General features: G+C 38.1%; 1 protein-coding gene across 2 annotated transcripts in view; it reads right to left on the bottom strand.

Annotated features, from left to right (window-relative positions):
* Positions 1-813: 813 nt before the first annotated feature.
* Positions 814-17,259, bottom strand: part of ZNF461 (zinc finger protein 461) — a 32,192-nt gene continuing 15,746 nt past the window's right edge. The window contains exons 3-5 of one of the 2 annotated variants that reach the window (XM_047078153.1): positions 16,751-16,898; positions 15,820-15,915; positions 814-2,201 (exon numbers count right to left, since the gene is read on the bottom strand). In XM_047078153.1, the coding sequence (XP_046934109.1) occupies positions 814-2,201; positions 15,820-15,915; positions 16,751-16,868 (1,602 nt within the window). In that variant the 5' untranslated portion in view covers positions 16,869-16,898. The remainder of the gene's footprint in view (positions 2,202-15,819; positions 15,916-16,750; positions 16,899-17,259) is intronic. The other variant, XM_047078152.1, reaches the window with a different exon arrangement.

Genomic DNA, 17,259 nt, shown 5'->3' on the forward strand with positions numbered 1-17,259 from the left:
AATTTAATCCCTGGAAGAATACAAAAGACCTGACAGCTGGTCCTATAGAATCAGGTATTAAGAAAGCTTTAATTCTTACTTTACTTGTTTGATAACTTTTGAATTTTGTAGCATGTATTTTTATTACCTAAATTTTTAAACTAAAAAATTAATGTAACATCAAAACTACATACACTCTCACGGTCGGCAATCTACCCAATGGAAATAAAAGAATGATGAGATAAGAATATTTACTGTATGATCCTTTGGGATGAAAAAGAAATAGAACAATCAAATGTCTATAGTAAGGAATGGCTTAAAATATGGATATACATCCTATACCAGAAATATTCAGGAGCTTTAAAAACAATAAGTTAGATCTGTATGTATTCACCTGGAAAAAAAGTCCACAATTATTTAAGTGCAAAAAGAAATTGCTGTGAAATATGTCACTATAGGCGGTAAAATCTTCCATATACATGCAATAAACCCTCCATATTTGCAGGTATGTTTGAGCAGGAAGGAGCAACACACACATAGTGGCTCTCACAGATGTGTGGGAGGGGAAGAAATTGTTTTCATTTTATTTCTGCCACTTCACTGGTTTCAGTGAAAACACTATTTATAAAATTTATTTCCAATATTGATTATAATAACTCAGAAACAGCATTGGAACTAGAGTAATTTTTACCTGTTAATAATTTTTCAATTTTCCCTGCTTGAAGTTTTTTTTTTCAAGGATCATTGAAATAAATCAATACTAACGAAATTCATTATTTTACCAACATTTATCTTGAAGAAAAAAAAAGAAAATGTAAATTTCTAAAAATAATTTCATGATGCTAGACTAGGATGGGAAGAGAGAAGAGGAAACCTTACTGGCATCTCAACAGTATGAAGTGTCTGATGTATATTAAATTGCAAGCCATGATTAAAAACCTTTCCACAGTCATAAGGTTTCTTCCCAGAATGAATTCTCTGATGGTGTGAAAAGCTTGAATGATAGCTAAAGGTCTTTCCACATTCCTTACATTCATAGGGCTTCTCACCAGTATGTATTCTCTGATGTTGAATAAGGTGTGAATGAAGTCTAAAGGCCTTACCACATATCATACATTCATGAGGTTTCTCACCAGTATGAATTCTCTGATGTCTTTTGAGGTGTGAGCACTGTCTAAAAGTCTTCCCACATTCCTTGCACTCATAGGGTTTCTCACCGGTATGAATCCTCTGATGCAGGGTAAGTTGTAAGCCATCACAAAAGGCCTTCCCACATTCACTACATTCATAAGGTTTTTTGCCAGAATGAATTTTCTGATGGTGAGAGAAGCTTGAGTGATAGCTAAAGGCCTTTCCACATTCTCTACATTGATAGGGTTTCTCACCAGTATGAATTCTCTGATGTATGGTAAGGTGTGAGCGATGCCTAAAAGTCTTTCCACATTCTTTACATTCATAGGGTTTCTCACCAGTATGGAGTCGTAGATGTTCAGTAAGTTGAAAGCCACGAATAAAAGCCTTCCCACATTGCTTACATTCATAAGGTTTTTCACCAGTATGAAGTCTCTGATGTTGAGTAAGCTGTGATCGCTGCCTAAAGGCCTTCCCACATTCTTTACATTCATAAGGTTTTTCACCAGTGTGAATTCTCTGATGCAGAATAAGTTCTGAGCCATAATTAAAGGCCTTCCCACATTCTTTACATTCATAGCGTTTTTCGCCATTATGGATTCTCAGGTGTTGCTTAAGTTGTGAACAATGAATAAAAGCTCTCCAACATTCCTTACATTCATTGCACTTGTTACTATTTTGAATTCTCTGTTTAGTAAGATATGATATATTAAGAATTTCTGCACATTCCTTACATTCAGACAGTTTTTCTTTAGAATGAGCTCTTCTGTGATCACTAAAAAATAAATGGTAACTGAAGTTTTTTCTACATTCTTTACATCCAAAGATTTTCTCTCTATTATAAAATTCCTGAGTTAATAAAGAATGTTGGTTAAATATAGGCATATGTTCATGGTTGATAACAAATTGCCTGAAATAGCCCTCTTGTTCCTGTTGTCTTTCAAACTGAGTATTGCATTCCCAAATATCTCTGAAAATGGATTTCTCAGGATTATGACTTTTAAAGTCTTCCATGATAGCCCTTTGGGATGACTCTGTCTCATAAATGTCTTTTGGAGATAACTTCTTGGCCTCACACCTGGACACCAAGTCTGAAAGATAAGAAACACACTTTAATTGCTGGTTTTGTGTCAGAAAAGAAAATATATATGGTAGCAAAGAGAGATAATTGGAAATAATTCACGTAAAAGATGAGTCTTGGAGAACTCTAAAATATCATCATGCAACTGAATGAAAAAAAAAAAAACGGTAAGGAGAACACAGAGAAATGAGAGCTCAGAAAAGAAAGTGAGGGAGTTAATTAACAAATCAAGTCAATGGTTCTGAATTTTTTTTTTTTTAAGATTTTATTTTTAAGCAATCTCTACACCCAGCATGGGGCTCAAACCCACAACCCCAAGACCAGGAGTTACACATTCCACCAACTGAGCCAGCCGGGTGCCCCAGTTGTTCTGAAATTTTGATCTACCTCAGAGTTTGCTGCAATTATAGATGTTTAGGAAACATTCTAGATCAAATGAATCCATATCTACCAGAGTTGGTTTCAGAATGAGACCAATTGAATCAGAATCTACAAGAGTGTATGTTTAACACTTTCCACCAGGCCAAGGGATTATGAGATGGAGACTGCTAATTGTCCCCAAATGTCTATTATTCCCCTTTTATATATAGATTGAACCAATGGTTTTTAGTTGAGAACAAGGTTGCCCAATATAAACACTGCATTTCCCAGGCTCTTTTGCAGAAGAATATGCCATGTAACTGGATTCTGCCTTAAAAAAAAAAAAAAAAAAAAAAGCATAAGTATCAAATAGTAGCTTCTGAAACTTTAACAGCCAGCTGGCCCATGTCCTATATCCTCTATTCTCTCATTTCCTTAGTCTCCGCTGTGGATGTGGTGTCATGTCACATGATGGTTTTGCAGAGCAGAGCTTCCCCTCCAGCCTGGACTTTAATGCAAAAGAAAATTAACCCATATGGTTTAAGCCATTATTATTTTTGAGTCTCTGTCACATGTAGCCAAACCTATAACCAAACTAATGTAGCTTCCTATTGAACTGAAATTTAAAAATCCAATTTTTTACCATGAGAACACAGGGCCTCTGCCTACTTAGAAGACCTCATTTTGAGTCCTTTTCCCTTTTATCCATGTACTACAACATTAATCTCCTTTCAACAATTAGGACATTCCAAAGTCTTTCCTATCTTAGAGCTTTTCAGAGGCTGTTTAAGAAGAAAAAGCTTAAGACCGACAGCTATATAAAGCATTCTATTCTAACACAATTTATTTTTTCATTTTCCTAATGATGGACATATGGGTTGCTTTCAATTGTTGGTTATTATGATCAGTACTGCTATGAACATTCTTGTACACTTCTTTTGGTGGAAATAGGACTCCTTTCTGCTAGATGTATACATTTATGAGTGAAATTGTTGCACACAGAATATGCATTTGTTCAGCTTTAGTTGACATTATCCAATAGTTTCCTCATTTTCCCATCTAACTGGAAAAGAGTTCCAGTTCCTCACATCCTCCCCAACACTTGTTATTGTCAATCTTATATTCAGGCATCCTGGCAGATATGTCATGATACTGCATTGTGGTTTAATTTGCAATTTCCCTGATGACTTGTGAGGTTGAGCACTTTTTCATATGTTCATTGGCCAACTGGATATCTCTTTTAATAAATGCCAACTCAGGTCTTTTGTCCATTTTTACTGACTGTGTGTGTGTGTGTGTGTGTGTGTGTGTGTGTGTGTGTGCATGTGGTAAAATTCATATAACATAAAATCTACCAGTTTCACCATTTTGAAGTATACAATTCAGTAACTTTTAATACATTCTCAATGTTATATAACCATCAGATCACTAATTCCGGAAAACTCTCACCATGCCAAGAAGAACCCCATGCCCATGGTCATTTCCTATTCCCCTATTCTTCCCAGCCCTTGGCAACCACTAATCTGCTTTGTGTCTCTATGAATCTATTCTGATATTTCATACAAATGGAATCATACAATATGTGACCTTTTGGGTCTTTTTTCACTCTGTATAATGTTTTCAAGGATCAACCAGTACTTCATTCCTTTTTTATGGCCAAGTAATATTTCACTGTATAGATATACCATATATTGCTTATCCATTCATCAGTCAAGGGTCACTTGAGTTGTTTCTGGGTTGTATTGTTTTCTTTGTAGGAATTCTTAATATATTCTGAATACAACCAACATATTGCAAATATCTTCTCACACTCTGGGGCTACCACTTTCACTCTCTTAATAGTATGTTTTGATGTACAGAAGTTCTTAATTTTAAGGCAGTCTAATCCCAAGGTCATGAAAAATACTGTATTCTAGAAGCTTTTGCTATTTTACTTTTCATATGTAGATCTATAATCTACCTACATTACATTTTATGATGTGAGATAGGAATCAAGATGCCTAGTTTCTTTGTTGCTGTTGTTTTTTTTATTTAAAAAAATTTTTTAACGTTTATTTATTTTTGAGGGAGAGAGACAGAGCACGAGTGGGGGCGGGGCAAAGAGAGAGGGAGGGAGACACAGAGTCTGAAGCAGGCTCCAGGCTCTGAGCTGTCAGCACAGTGCCTGACGCGGGGCTCAAACTCATGAGCCATGAGACCATGATCTGAGCCAAAATCGAATGCTTAACTGACTAAGCCACCCAGGTGCCCTGAGAAGCCTAGTTTTTCATATATTTATCCAATTGGCTCAGCATCATTTACTGAAAAGACAGTACTGCCTACCTTTCTCTGTAATCCACTCCAATAAATATCTCAACTCCCATAATTATGTTGAAAAATTTCTAGCTAAAGTCACTAACAAAATCTCTTTGCCAAAATCAGTGCTCTAGTGCTAGTCATCACTCTACTTGACTCATTAGCAGTATTTGACACAAATGATCAATCCCTTAGCTTCCTATATACCATATTCTCCTAGTTATCTTCCTACTTTCTCTTTGTATTCAGTTCCCCTTAATGCATTTACTACCTGCCCTCTAACTATCAGAATGTCCCAGAACCCAGGCTCTGGCTAGCCATCAATCTATATATTCTTTCCCTGTAACAGGTCTGGCTTAAATTCTAGTCATATACTCCTAAGTCTTAAATTTATAACTCTAGATTAAAAAAAATTCTTTAATTTATCTTTGAGAGCGCAAGTAGGGGAGGGGCAGAGAGAGGGGGACAGAGGATCTGAAGTGGGCTTCATGCTGACAGCAGCGAGCTCGATGTAGGGCTCAAACCCACAAACCGTGAGATCATGACCTGAGCCAAAGTTGGTCACTCAACCGATTGAGCCATCCAGGTGGCCCTATAACTCTAAAATTGTGATTGTGGCAAAATACACATAACATAAAATTTAACATCTTAACTATTTTTAAGTATATAATTCAGTAGTGTTAAGTATGTTCACATTTTTGTACAACCAATCTCCAGAACTTTTTCAATTTGCAGAACTGAAACTCTGAGCTTACTAATAACTCCTCTCCACCCTTTCCTCCCCCAGTTCCTGGCACCCGCCATTCTACTTCTGTTTCTATGGATTTGATTACTCTGGATACTACATATCAGTGAAATCATACAGTATCTTTTTGTGACTGCTTTATTTCACTTAGCATAATGTCCTCAACATGCTAATCCATGTTGTAGTGTGTGTCAGAATACTTCCCTTTTAAGGCTGAATAACATTACATTATATATGTGTGTACACACACACACACACACACACTTTGTTGATCCACTCATCTGTTGATGAACACCTAGGCTGCTTCCAACCTTTGGCTATTGTACATAATGCTGCTAAAAACATGGGTATACAAATAAAAAAGCATGAGTGGGGGAGGGGCAAAGAGAGAGGGAAGGAGACACAATCTGAAGCATTGAAATCATTCATTAAAAAGAAATCATTAAAATGAATGATTAAAATGAATGATTTCTGAATGATTGAAAGCTGCTGCTTTCAATTCTGTTGGTTATATATCCAGAAGTGGAACTGCTGGATCATTTAGTAATTCTATTTTTGATTTTTTTTTTGAGGAACGATCATACTGTTTCATATACTGTTTGCTGGCCATTTGTTTATCTTCTTTGAAGAAATGTCTATTAAAATCCTTTCCCCCCTTTTTAATTGAGTTGTTCGGTTTCTTTGATGTTGAGTTGTAGAATTTCTTTATACATTCTGAATATTAACCCTTTGTCAGATATATGATTTATAAATGTTTTCTCCTATTCCATAGGTTAACTTTTTATTTTATGTGTTCTTTTGTATATACTTCTAGCTTTTATCTTATCCCTGAGTTCCACATTAATCTAACTGCCTACTTGAAATCTTCAAATACTATGTAATAAGTGTTTCAATCATAACTTGTCCAGAGAGAACTTTCAATTCTCCCTTTTTTCATTACACTAGCTTAAACTCAGTAAATGCAACCACCTTTTTTACCAATACGTTAAGCCAAAGGCCTAGTTCTTTCATTCTTATCAAACTTACAATCCGTTAGCAAGCATGGTCAACTTATTCTTTAATATGTATAATAACTTCTGATCAGTTATTACTATCATTTCTATCACAGTCTGAGCTACCACTATTTTACTACTGCAGTCGCTCTCAAATTGGTCCCTGCTTACTTTCTTGTTCCACTAAGCACAACATATCTAAATGATTTCATATAACTTTTGCTTTCAAATCCCTTTAATAGTTTCCCATGACATTTAGGAAAGAAAGATCCTTATAATGATCTATAAGGTTCTATATTCTCTGTTTTCTATCTATCCCTCTGATAAAAATTTGTAGGGTACAACTAAAGCTGTATGTAGCAGCAAACTTATGGCCTTAAATGCAAATAGAAAAAAGAAATCATTAAAATGAATCATCCACATCCTGCAACCCCAGGGGCAGTGGTGTGCTGGTGAAGATTTAACAGCGGGTTCTCTGAAAGTAAATAAAAAGATAAGCAGATAGGTGACAGACAAATAAATAAGCAAATAAATAAAAAGTCCCTGAAAAAATAAAAATAAATGAATCATCTAAATATGTATCTCAAGAGGCTAGAAGAAGAATCGCAAACTAAAACCCCCAAAAGTAGAATAAAGGAAAAAATAAAGATGGAGCAGAATAAATGAAACAAAAACAAATATAAAATAGAGAGGATTCCAGCAAGACTGATCAAGAAAAATAGACTATCTTCCTTACAGATTACATGTGTACTACAAAAAAAAAAAAAAAAAATACAGTGGAGAAATGTGGCAAACACCAGCCAAACCAAGTGATCAAAGCTAACGTTACCAACAATGGGACAGAACGACATTATATGCCTCCTTAATGATACACTGAGGATATACCACTAATGCAATAATTGTGCCAAGAATGTATAACCTGAATTCAATAAGGGGAAGGACATTCTATAAACTGGTCCATGTTCTTCAAAAGTACCAATGTCATGAAATACAAAGAAAGGTTGAGGAACTTTTCAGATTAAAGTGAAGAGAAATGTAATGTGAAATCCCAAATCAAGTGAACAAAACAATATTGGGATAATTAGTGAATATGAATACAGGCAATATATGAGGTAATAGTTTGCATCAATGTAAAATTTCCTGAATTTATGAAATGTAAGAGAATATCTTCATTCTCAGAAAAGATAAGCTTAACTATTCAGGGTAATGAGACTTAACAGAAATGAAATAATAAAGCAAATATGGCAAAATATTAACAAGTGGTGAATCTAGGTGAATGGCATATGGGAGCTCTTTTGCTATTCTTGCATCTCTTAAGTCTAAAATTAATTTAAAATAAATTTCTATCTTATAAAAGAGAGACAGTACAAATAACCAACATGACAAGTGAAAATGGGGACATCATTACAGAAGGAAAGCCATCCCCTCATAGAGTTACATTCTAGTAGAATAACATCCAATAAATGATTACTAAATGAATCAGTGTGTCAGATGGAAAAAAAAAAGGCTATAGAAAAATACATTAAGAAGGAAAGAGAGGGGCGCCTGGGTGGCGCAGTTGGTTAAGCGTCCGACTTCAGCCAGGTCACGATCTGCGGTCCGTGAGTTCGAGCCCCGCGTCGGGCTCTGGGCTGATGGCTCAGAGCCTGGAGCCTGTTTCCGATTCTGTGTCTCCCTCTCTCTCTGCCCCTCCCCCGTTCATGCTCTGTCTCTCTCTGTCCCAAAAATAAATAAATGTTGAAAAACAAAATTTTTTTAAAAAAAAGAAGGAAAGAGATATAGTTCCAAATAATGGAAGGGGTATAATTTTATAGTAGTCAGAAAAGCCTTACTTCAGTGACATTTGAAGGGGAAAAAAAAACTGTAGGAGAGAAGACAGTGATGGCTATCTGGGGAAAGAGCAATCCATGCAGAGAATATAGCAAGTCCATAAAACGAAAGTTACATTGGCTTATTAGAGAAACAGCAAGGAGACTAGGATAGCTGAAATCAAGTAAGAGAAAACAGAGACCTGGAGACCAGAGAGATTCAATACAAATCTAATAAAACCCCTACGATGTTGCTTGAGGAGCTTGAAAAACTGATTCAAAAACATATTTGGAAAAACAAAGTTTAACAGCCAAAATACTACTAAAGAACAAAGTCAGAGCATTTATCCTACCTATGATAAAGACATCATAAAGACTTAAAAATTAAGACAATGTGGTATTTACACAGCACTTGACCCATAGAAAGACCAGAGGCAGACTCACATAGGAAGAATTACAGATCAATGATGAAAGACTAATTTAATAAATGATATTAGAACTAGCTATAGATATAAAGAAAATTACTCTGGTCCCCTACCATACACCATAAATAAACTCTAAATGGATTAAAGACCTACAAATTAAAGGAAAAACTATAAAGCTTATCCAAGATCCAAGATGATCACAACAGCCAAGGTGTATGCCTGCCAGAAGTCAGCTTTATTTGTTCTCCTCCCTGTTGATACCAATAGATGAAGTGAATATGAAAACTGGTTGTTTCACTAAGTTGTTTTGGAAAGACCACACAGTGACAATTATTTAAGAAAAAGCAAAAAAATACAAACAAACATGCTACTAGAAAAAGATGGGTGGTGGTGGTGGTGGTGGTGGCAAAGTAAAAATGAAGTACTCCAAGGATGCCTGAGTGGCTCAATCAGTTAAGGATCAGACTTGTGATTTCAGCTCAAGTCATGATCCCATGGTTCGTAGGATCAAGCCCTGCAAAGGGCTTTGTGCTGACAGCACGGAGCCTGCTTGGGATTCTCTCTCTTCCTCTGTCTTTGCCCCTGCCCCATGCTCTCTCTCTAATACCCTTAAAAAAAGAAAAAAAAAATCCAGAAGTACTCCACATACACACTGTCTTTATGATCTCCCACCTCCTTAAAGAAATCAAAGCAAATATCACAGAAAATGCATATTCTAAAGTTCATTCTGAAAAGATTTAAAATCTCAATTACAAAGATAGTGTAGACTCACTCTTTCCTGCCTCTCCCTTAAATAAAACTAAAAACCCTAGAAATTAACTATCACACAACAATAAAATAATTCTGAGAGCTGAAAGGAAGAAGGTTTATTGATTTGGATTCTCTGGCCTTGAGGAACTACCACATGGTGAGTTCTCTGGGTTTTCTTTTTTGTTTTTTTCCTGTTTATTTTTTAAATCCACTAAAATTAACACAGAATGTTAAATTTGTTTTAAGTGTACAATACAGGGATTCAACAATTCTATATATCACTCACTGCTCATCACAATTAAGTGTATGATTAATGCCCTTCACCTATTTCAGCCATCCTCCCTCTCACCTCCCCTCTGGTAACCATCAGTTTGTTCTCTGTATTTAAGAGTGTTTTTTGGATCTTTTTTTCTTTGTTTTGTTTCTTAAATTCCACATATGAATGCAATCATATATTTGTTTTTCTCTATTTCATTTAGCATTATACCCTCTAGATCTATCCATGTTGTTGCAACTGGCAAGATTTCATTCTTTTTTGTGGCTGAGTAATATCCCATAGTATATATACACCACATCTTCATCAATTCATCTATTGATGGACACTTGGTTTGCTTCCATATCCTGGCTATTGTAAATAATGCTGCAATATACATATTGCATATATGTACATATATCTTTTCATATTAGTGTTTTCATATTCCTTGTGTAAACACCCAGTAGTGTAATTACTGGATCATATGGGAATTCTATTTCTAATTTTTTGAGGAAATTTCATACTGCTTTCCACAGTGGCTGTACCAGTGTGCACTCCCACCAGGAGGGTTCCTTTGTCTCCAAATCCTAACACTTGTTTCTTGTTTTAGATTTTAGCCATTCTGATAGATGTAAGGTGGTATCAATCTCATTGTGGTTTTGAATTGCATTTCCCTGATGATCAGTAACGGTGAACATCTTTTCAAGTGTCTGTTGGCCATCTGTATGTCTTTTTTGAAGAAATGTCTATTCATGTCTTCTTCGCAATTTTTAATTGGATAATTTGGTTTTGGGTGTTGAGTTGTATTGGTTCTTTACCTATTTTGGATACTAGCCCTTTATTGGATATGTCATTTGCAAATTTCAGTAGATTGTCTTTTAGTTTTGTTGATTGTTTCCTTTGCTGTGTAGAAGCTTTTTACTTTGATGAAGTCCCAATAGTTTATTTCTCTTGCATCAGGCGACATATCTAGAAAAATGCTGCCATGGCCAATGTCAGAGAAATTACTGCCTGTGTTCTCTTCTAGGATTTTTATGGTTTCAGGTCTCATTTTTAGGTCTTTAACCCATTTTGAATTTATTCATGTGTATGATGTAAGAAAGCAGTCCAGTTTCATTCTTTTGCATGTAGCTGTCCAGTTTTCCCAACACCGTTTGTTGCAGAGATGGTCTTTTTCTCATTGGGTATGTGTGCTTCCTTTGTCCTAGATAAATTGACCATATAATTGTGGGTTTATGTCTGGATCTTCTATTCTGTTCCACTGATCTATGTGTCTAATTTTGTGTCAGGACCATAATGTTTTGGTTACTACAACTTTGTTGTGTATGTTGAAATCAGCTATTTTCTCCTCAGATACATTTTCTCCTTTTATCCTCTCTTCTTCTTCTGGGATCCCTACAATGTGAATATTATTATGCTTGATGGTATTACTGAGTTCCCTTAATCTATTTTCATTTTTTATTATTCTTTTTTCTTTCTCCTGTTCAGCTTAATTGCTTTCCATTATTCTGTCCTCCAGGTCATTGATCCATTCTTCTGCTTCCTCTAGTCTACTATTTATTCTATGTAGTATATTATTAATCTAAGTTGAATTCTTCATCTCCGATTGGTTCTTTTTAAATGTTTTCTATCTCTTTATTGAGGGTCTGAGTTCCTCCATCCACTCTTTTCACAAGTCCAGTGATTATCTTTATGACCATTACTTCAAAAAAAAATTTTAATGTTTATTTTTGAGAGAGACAGAACATGAGCGGGGAAGGGGCAGAGACAGAGGGGGAGACACAGAATCTGAAACAGGCTCCAGGCTCTGAGCTGTCAGCACAGAGCCCGGCTTGGGGCTTGAACTCCAGAACAGTGAGATTATGACCTGAGCTGAAGTCGAATGCTCAAACGACTGAGCCACCCAAGCGCCCCTATGACCATTACTTTAAATTCTCTATCAAGCGTATTACTTATCTCCATTTCACTCATGTCTCTTGCTGTGATTTTTGTCCTGTTCTTTTAACTGGGACATATTCCCCTAGCTCTCTGTGTCTGTTTCTATGTGTTAGGAAAGTCAGCCATGTCTCCTCTTGAAAGTGGGGGCTTATTTTTTTTAATGTTCATTCATTTATTTTGAAAGAGAGAGAACACGAGCAGAGGATGGGGAGAGAAAGAGAGAGAGAATCCCAAGCAGGCTCCACGCTGCCAGCACACAGTCCAGTGCAGGGCTTGAATTCATGAACCTATGAGATCATGGCCTAAGCCAAAATCAAGAGTCAGACGCTTAACTGACTGAGCCACCTAGGTGCCAGAAAGTGGTGGCCTTATAACAAGGTCCTGTTGTTCCCTCAGTGTAGTATCCTCAGTTTACCAGAATCTGGCACTTTAGGGGTGTCTCCTATGTGTGTCACATGTACCCTATTGTTGTAGCTGAGCCACATTTACCTCCAGTCTAGTCATCTGCAAAGGTTCTCTTTGCCTGTTCTGAGCAGATCTTGGCGCCTGTGTTGTTAGTGGGCTTTGTTCTGAGCAGAGCTTGGTGCCTGTGTTGTTAGTGGGCCAGTCTGGGGCTGTTTGGGGCTTGAGGGTTTGCCAGAGATGCAGTAGTACCAAACTTCAAGACACTCTCTTTGTGTTATTTCCTGAGAGGCTTTCATTGGTGGGCAGGGCCAGCAGTCAGACCAGATGTCAGCCCCCCACCCACTGCTGGGCCCAAGTTCGAACTGGTGTGTGTGGTTATCTTCCCATTCCCAGGGCAGGAGTCACTTTGAAGTGGTGCTGGCCCCTGTTGGAGGCACTTACACAGTCACGCTTGTGGCCCCACTTTGGAGAACTCCTGCCAGGCCAGGTTGGAGGGGCAAGATCCATAGGAGAACATGGGGGAAGGCATGCAGTGTGAGCAAGGTTTGCACCGGTCTGCAGTGGAAGAGGACCTGTAGCTACTCTAGAGAACAGCTGAGGGCAAGTCCACTGTTAGCAAGGGACAGGGCATACTGTCCTTGGCAAAGTAGGTGGAGAGTGTGCATACTGTGCTGGTTCTTGCAAGTATCTCTGCTGGGAGTCAGGGAGGGAAACGGTGCCCACCAGCTCTTTTGTTCTTGGAGAAGTCTCCCGCAGGTCCCTGCCCCTCTAACACACATTCTGAGATTAGCAAATAAATCCTCCTATGTATCCAAGGTGTTTTTCAAATTGCTGCTTCTATGCTATATCTCACCAGGGCTGTTTGTTATGCTGTCTCTTTAAGGGTGGGGATTCAGTTTCCTATCACTGTCCTTGCTCTCCCAGAGTTGAGCCTGCTGAATTTTTAAAGTTCCAGGTGTTAGGTGCCACTGATTTAAGAACTTGTGAAGTTAAGCCCCTCTGGCTTTCAAAGCCAAATATTATGGGGATTCATCTTCCCAGCGTGGGTCTCCCATGCCCGGGATGCCTAGGGTGGGGTCTGCTCCTCTTCCTTGTCATTGCCTGTGGTGTCCCTCCCTCCAGCAGACAGTCTTGCAGGTCAGTTTAGCTCCTGCCCACATCTTCGCCCTTCCCATCCTTTTCAATGTGGTGGCTTCCATACACTTAGCTGTGGACAGTCTGTTTTGGCAGTCTTCAGGTCATTCTCTGGGTTATTCACACTGATGTGGGTGTTACCTAGGTGTATCTGTGGGACAAGGTGAGTTTAGGATCCTCTTATTTTACGATCATCCCAGGAGGTTTTTCCCTGGGTTTTCTTTTTATCTCTCATATACCCCCATAATGGGCACTGGACAGCAGGCATGCAACCAGTAACGGGTGTGCGTGCACATACACACACCTAGAGAAAGCTACTCTATCTAGCCAAAAGACCAGGAGCAGAGAAGCCCAACAGACTTAGTGGGATTCCTAGCACTTGCTCCACAACCTAGATCCTAGCAACAGTTTCATCAGCTGGCTGTAGAAGCGGCAAGAATCCTCAGTGACTGATCTACCACTAACAGCAGCAAGAGAAAGTCTCTTGATGTACAAGCTCCCACTTCACAACCAGGGCACTGGCTGACAGACTGATTCACCCAGAAAGGTACTATTAGCAGAGTGTTGCATCTCCCTGTGTCCTCTGCCCAGTGACATAAGGAAATCCATGCCCAGTGGCTTCTGTATCTCAGTGAAGCTCAATGTATCTCAATGGCTTCTGCCTCCCTCATCCCACACAAGGTAGCCCAGCTACACTGGGGATCCACAGTAGCTTTCTGTCTCTGCAGATATCACCATTGAGCAGGAGTCCCAGCAGTACCAGAATATAAAGCATATCAGAATAGTATTGAAAGGGCTCTGAAAACTAAGCTGTACAGCTAAAATTAAGCTGTACAGCTTTACTAAGCTGTAAAGACTACAAAAGTAGGCCAGATCTATGCACTAAACCTAACAGCAAGACTTCCTGCTAACATAGGAGATTTCAATAGATTTAAGTAGACTCAAGACTCTCTTGGGGTGACTGGGTGACTCAGTCGGTTAAGCATCCAACTTTGGTTCAGGTCATGATCTCGTGATTTGTGAGTTCGAGCCCCACGTTGGGCTCTATGCTGACAGCTCGGAGCCTGGAGCCTGCTTTGGATCCTGTGTCTCCTCTCTCTGTTCCTCCCCTGCTTGCGCTATCTTCTCTCTCAAAAATAAATAAAGGTTAAAAAAATTAAAAGAAAAAAGACTCTCTTAACATAATAACTAAAATGTCTAGGATACAACAAGTCACTTGTCATACCAAAAAAAGGCATGGCCAGGCATCAAAAACTGATAGAAGAATGACACTTTAAAGGAAAACAAAACATTTAGGAGAGTAGGTATCATTTTTCCATGATTCCCTCCATATTAGTTTCTTAGAGCTGATATAACAAAGAACAAAGCTGATGTGGCTTAAAACAAGAGAAATATACTCTCTCACACTTCTGGAGCATTAATACTGAATTGCAGATATCATCAAAGACCTCTAATGTGTAGAATGGACCTGCCCTTGGCCTCCAGGACCCTACACTTTCCTAGATGATCTGCTTCCTTCCCAGTCATCCCTCTGCCATCTCTACTTCCTCAATGCAATTTTCTTTAACTTTACCAATTTCTAATCAATCTTAATTTTTCCTACTATAACATTAGAACATAGTTCTTGATCCACTACTGTTAACACATAAAAAAAGGTATTCTTGTCACCCAGTAAAGCAACTCATAGGCATTTTTAAAAATTAATAACCACTCTATTGATTGTGTCCTTTGATGAATAGAAGTTTTTAAGTCTGGCGTACTCCCATTTATCTATTTTTGATTTAGTTATCTATACCTTGCTTGGTGTCATATCCCAGAAATCACTGCCAAATCCAATGTCATGAAACTTTTTCCCTAAGTTCTCTTCTAGTTTTGGGTCTTACATTTAGTTTTTTGATCCATTTTGAGTTAATTTTTATATATGGTATAAGGTATGGATCCAACTTTATTCTTCGGCATGCGGATATCCAGTTTTCCCTACACCATTTGTTAATGATACAGTCCTTTCCCCCACTGAATGGTCTTGGTACCCTTGTCTGAAATCATCTGGTCATATAGCTGAGGGTTTATTTCCAGACTTTCTATTCTATTCCACTGATCTATATGTCTGTCTTTATGCCAGTACTACTACACTGTTTGTTTACATAATGCTGGAATTAGTTTTTTTTTAATTTTTTTTAACATTTAATTATTTTTGAGACAGAGAGAGAGAGAGAGAGAGAGAGAGAGAGAGAATGAACAGGGGAGGATCAGAGAAAGAGGGAGACACAGAATCTGAAACAGGCTCCAGGCTCTGAGCTGTCAGCACAGAGCCCGACGCGGGGCTCGAACCCACGGACCGCGAGATCATGACCTGAGCTGAGGTCAGACGCTTAACCGACTGAGCCACCCAGGCACCCCTGTAATTAGTTTTGAAATCAGATTTTCCCTAATGTGTCTAAAATCACTTTCCCAGCGTAACATTCTGACCACGTGGCCTACTCCTTGGAACAGCTTCCTGCTTCCTGATCATTGCTCACTCACCTGGGCACTGTTCTCCTGTCACTTCCCTCACAACCATCCAGGGCTCCTTCCCTTGCTCTAATGAAGAGATCACAGCCGGCTTAGAAATAGAAAGTCCTGGTTATAAGAAAAGAAATGGAGATGAAGTGGAAATCAAAGTACCCAAATACTATGATTCAGAACTGATCAAAATAAATAAACTATAGCACAACATGGCACTTGATAAACTCTACAGAAGAAAAAAGAAAAAATTAAACACTCATATTTAAGTAAACTCAAGATTAAAAAAAAACACAAATAAATAGGTGATAAGATGCTGCTTAAATTAGATAAGATTTCTGTCCCTACTTTGCTATGAGGGAAAAAAAAAAGAAAACAGCTTCCTGAGTATCCTTATTTCAGATATTTTTCAATGATATATGAAAAGTTCTTAGACTGTAACTCCCAAATGCAAATTGTTTAAAAGACAGCACATTAGTTGTAGGAAATGGAAGTGTTCATTTGAGCACTAAATAGTGATACTTCTTGATGCAGCCCATTGCTACATTAATTGGGAAAGCTATTTAGTTTTAACCTATGCTAGGGCACCTGCAGGTTTAGTACAGTGCAAATGAAAACAAAAGATGAAGTGGTGTCTTTGACCACTGAACTAATTAATAATTAATTAATATTAAGTTAATATTAAATAATTAAGCATAAGCTTTCCTGGTACAGAATTCCAATTCTGTTCTTTAATTCTCAAGGAAGAATGTCAATTGTAAGTACCAGAGGAAGGTGTAAGGATGGGGAAAAGGGAAAATGAATGTGCACCTCTATCTAGGTGTGCTCATTTCTCTGCAAAGAGAAAAGTCACCTAGTTATTTGAAAAGTAGCCCTAAAATGCATGGGAAAGAAAGCAGAAAACAAGAAACCAAGAAACACATTCTAAATTATAAGAGGCAGATAATTTTACCCAGTGAAACCAAGTTGCTATAGTTCTCCAACATCACATCTTTGTACAAACTCTTCTGCGTAGGGTTCAGGCATTCCCATTCCTCCTGAGAGACATCTATAGCCACATCTTTGAACATCACCAACCCCTAAAATGACAAATCACAGTACTATTTTTGAAATTATAAGAAATATTTTTCAAAAGGAAGGAGAGGTGCTAAAAGAAAACATGCAAGACAGGAGTAGTGTATATAGTGGATAGTGAGTATATAGGCAAAGGTTGGAAGCTTGTAACGTGTCAAAAAGGGATTCAGGGCACCTGGGGGCTCTAGTCGGTCAAGCGTCTAACTTCAGCTCAGGTCATCATGATCTCACGGTTCATGTGTTCAAGCCCCCTCATTGGGCTCTCTGCTGTCAGCACAGAACCGCTTTGGATCCTCTGCCCCGCCCTTCTCTGTCCCTCCCCTGCTCATGCTCTCTCTCTCAAAAATAAACTAAAAAAGGGTTTAGTGGGACTAACGTGGAGTGCCT

This window comes from Lynx rufus, unplaced genomic scaffold (genome assembly GCF_022079265.1).
Source record: "Lynx rufus isolate CCGP_SWC_20201006 ecotype Redwood Valley unplaced genomic scaffold, mLynRuf1.p SCAF_16, whole genome shotgun sequence".
Taxonomy (NCBI): Eukaryota; Metazoa; Chordata; class Mammalia; order Carnivora; family Felidae; genus Lynx; species Lynx rufus.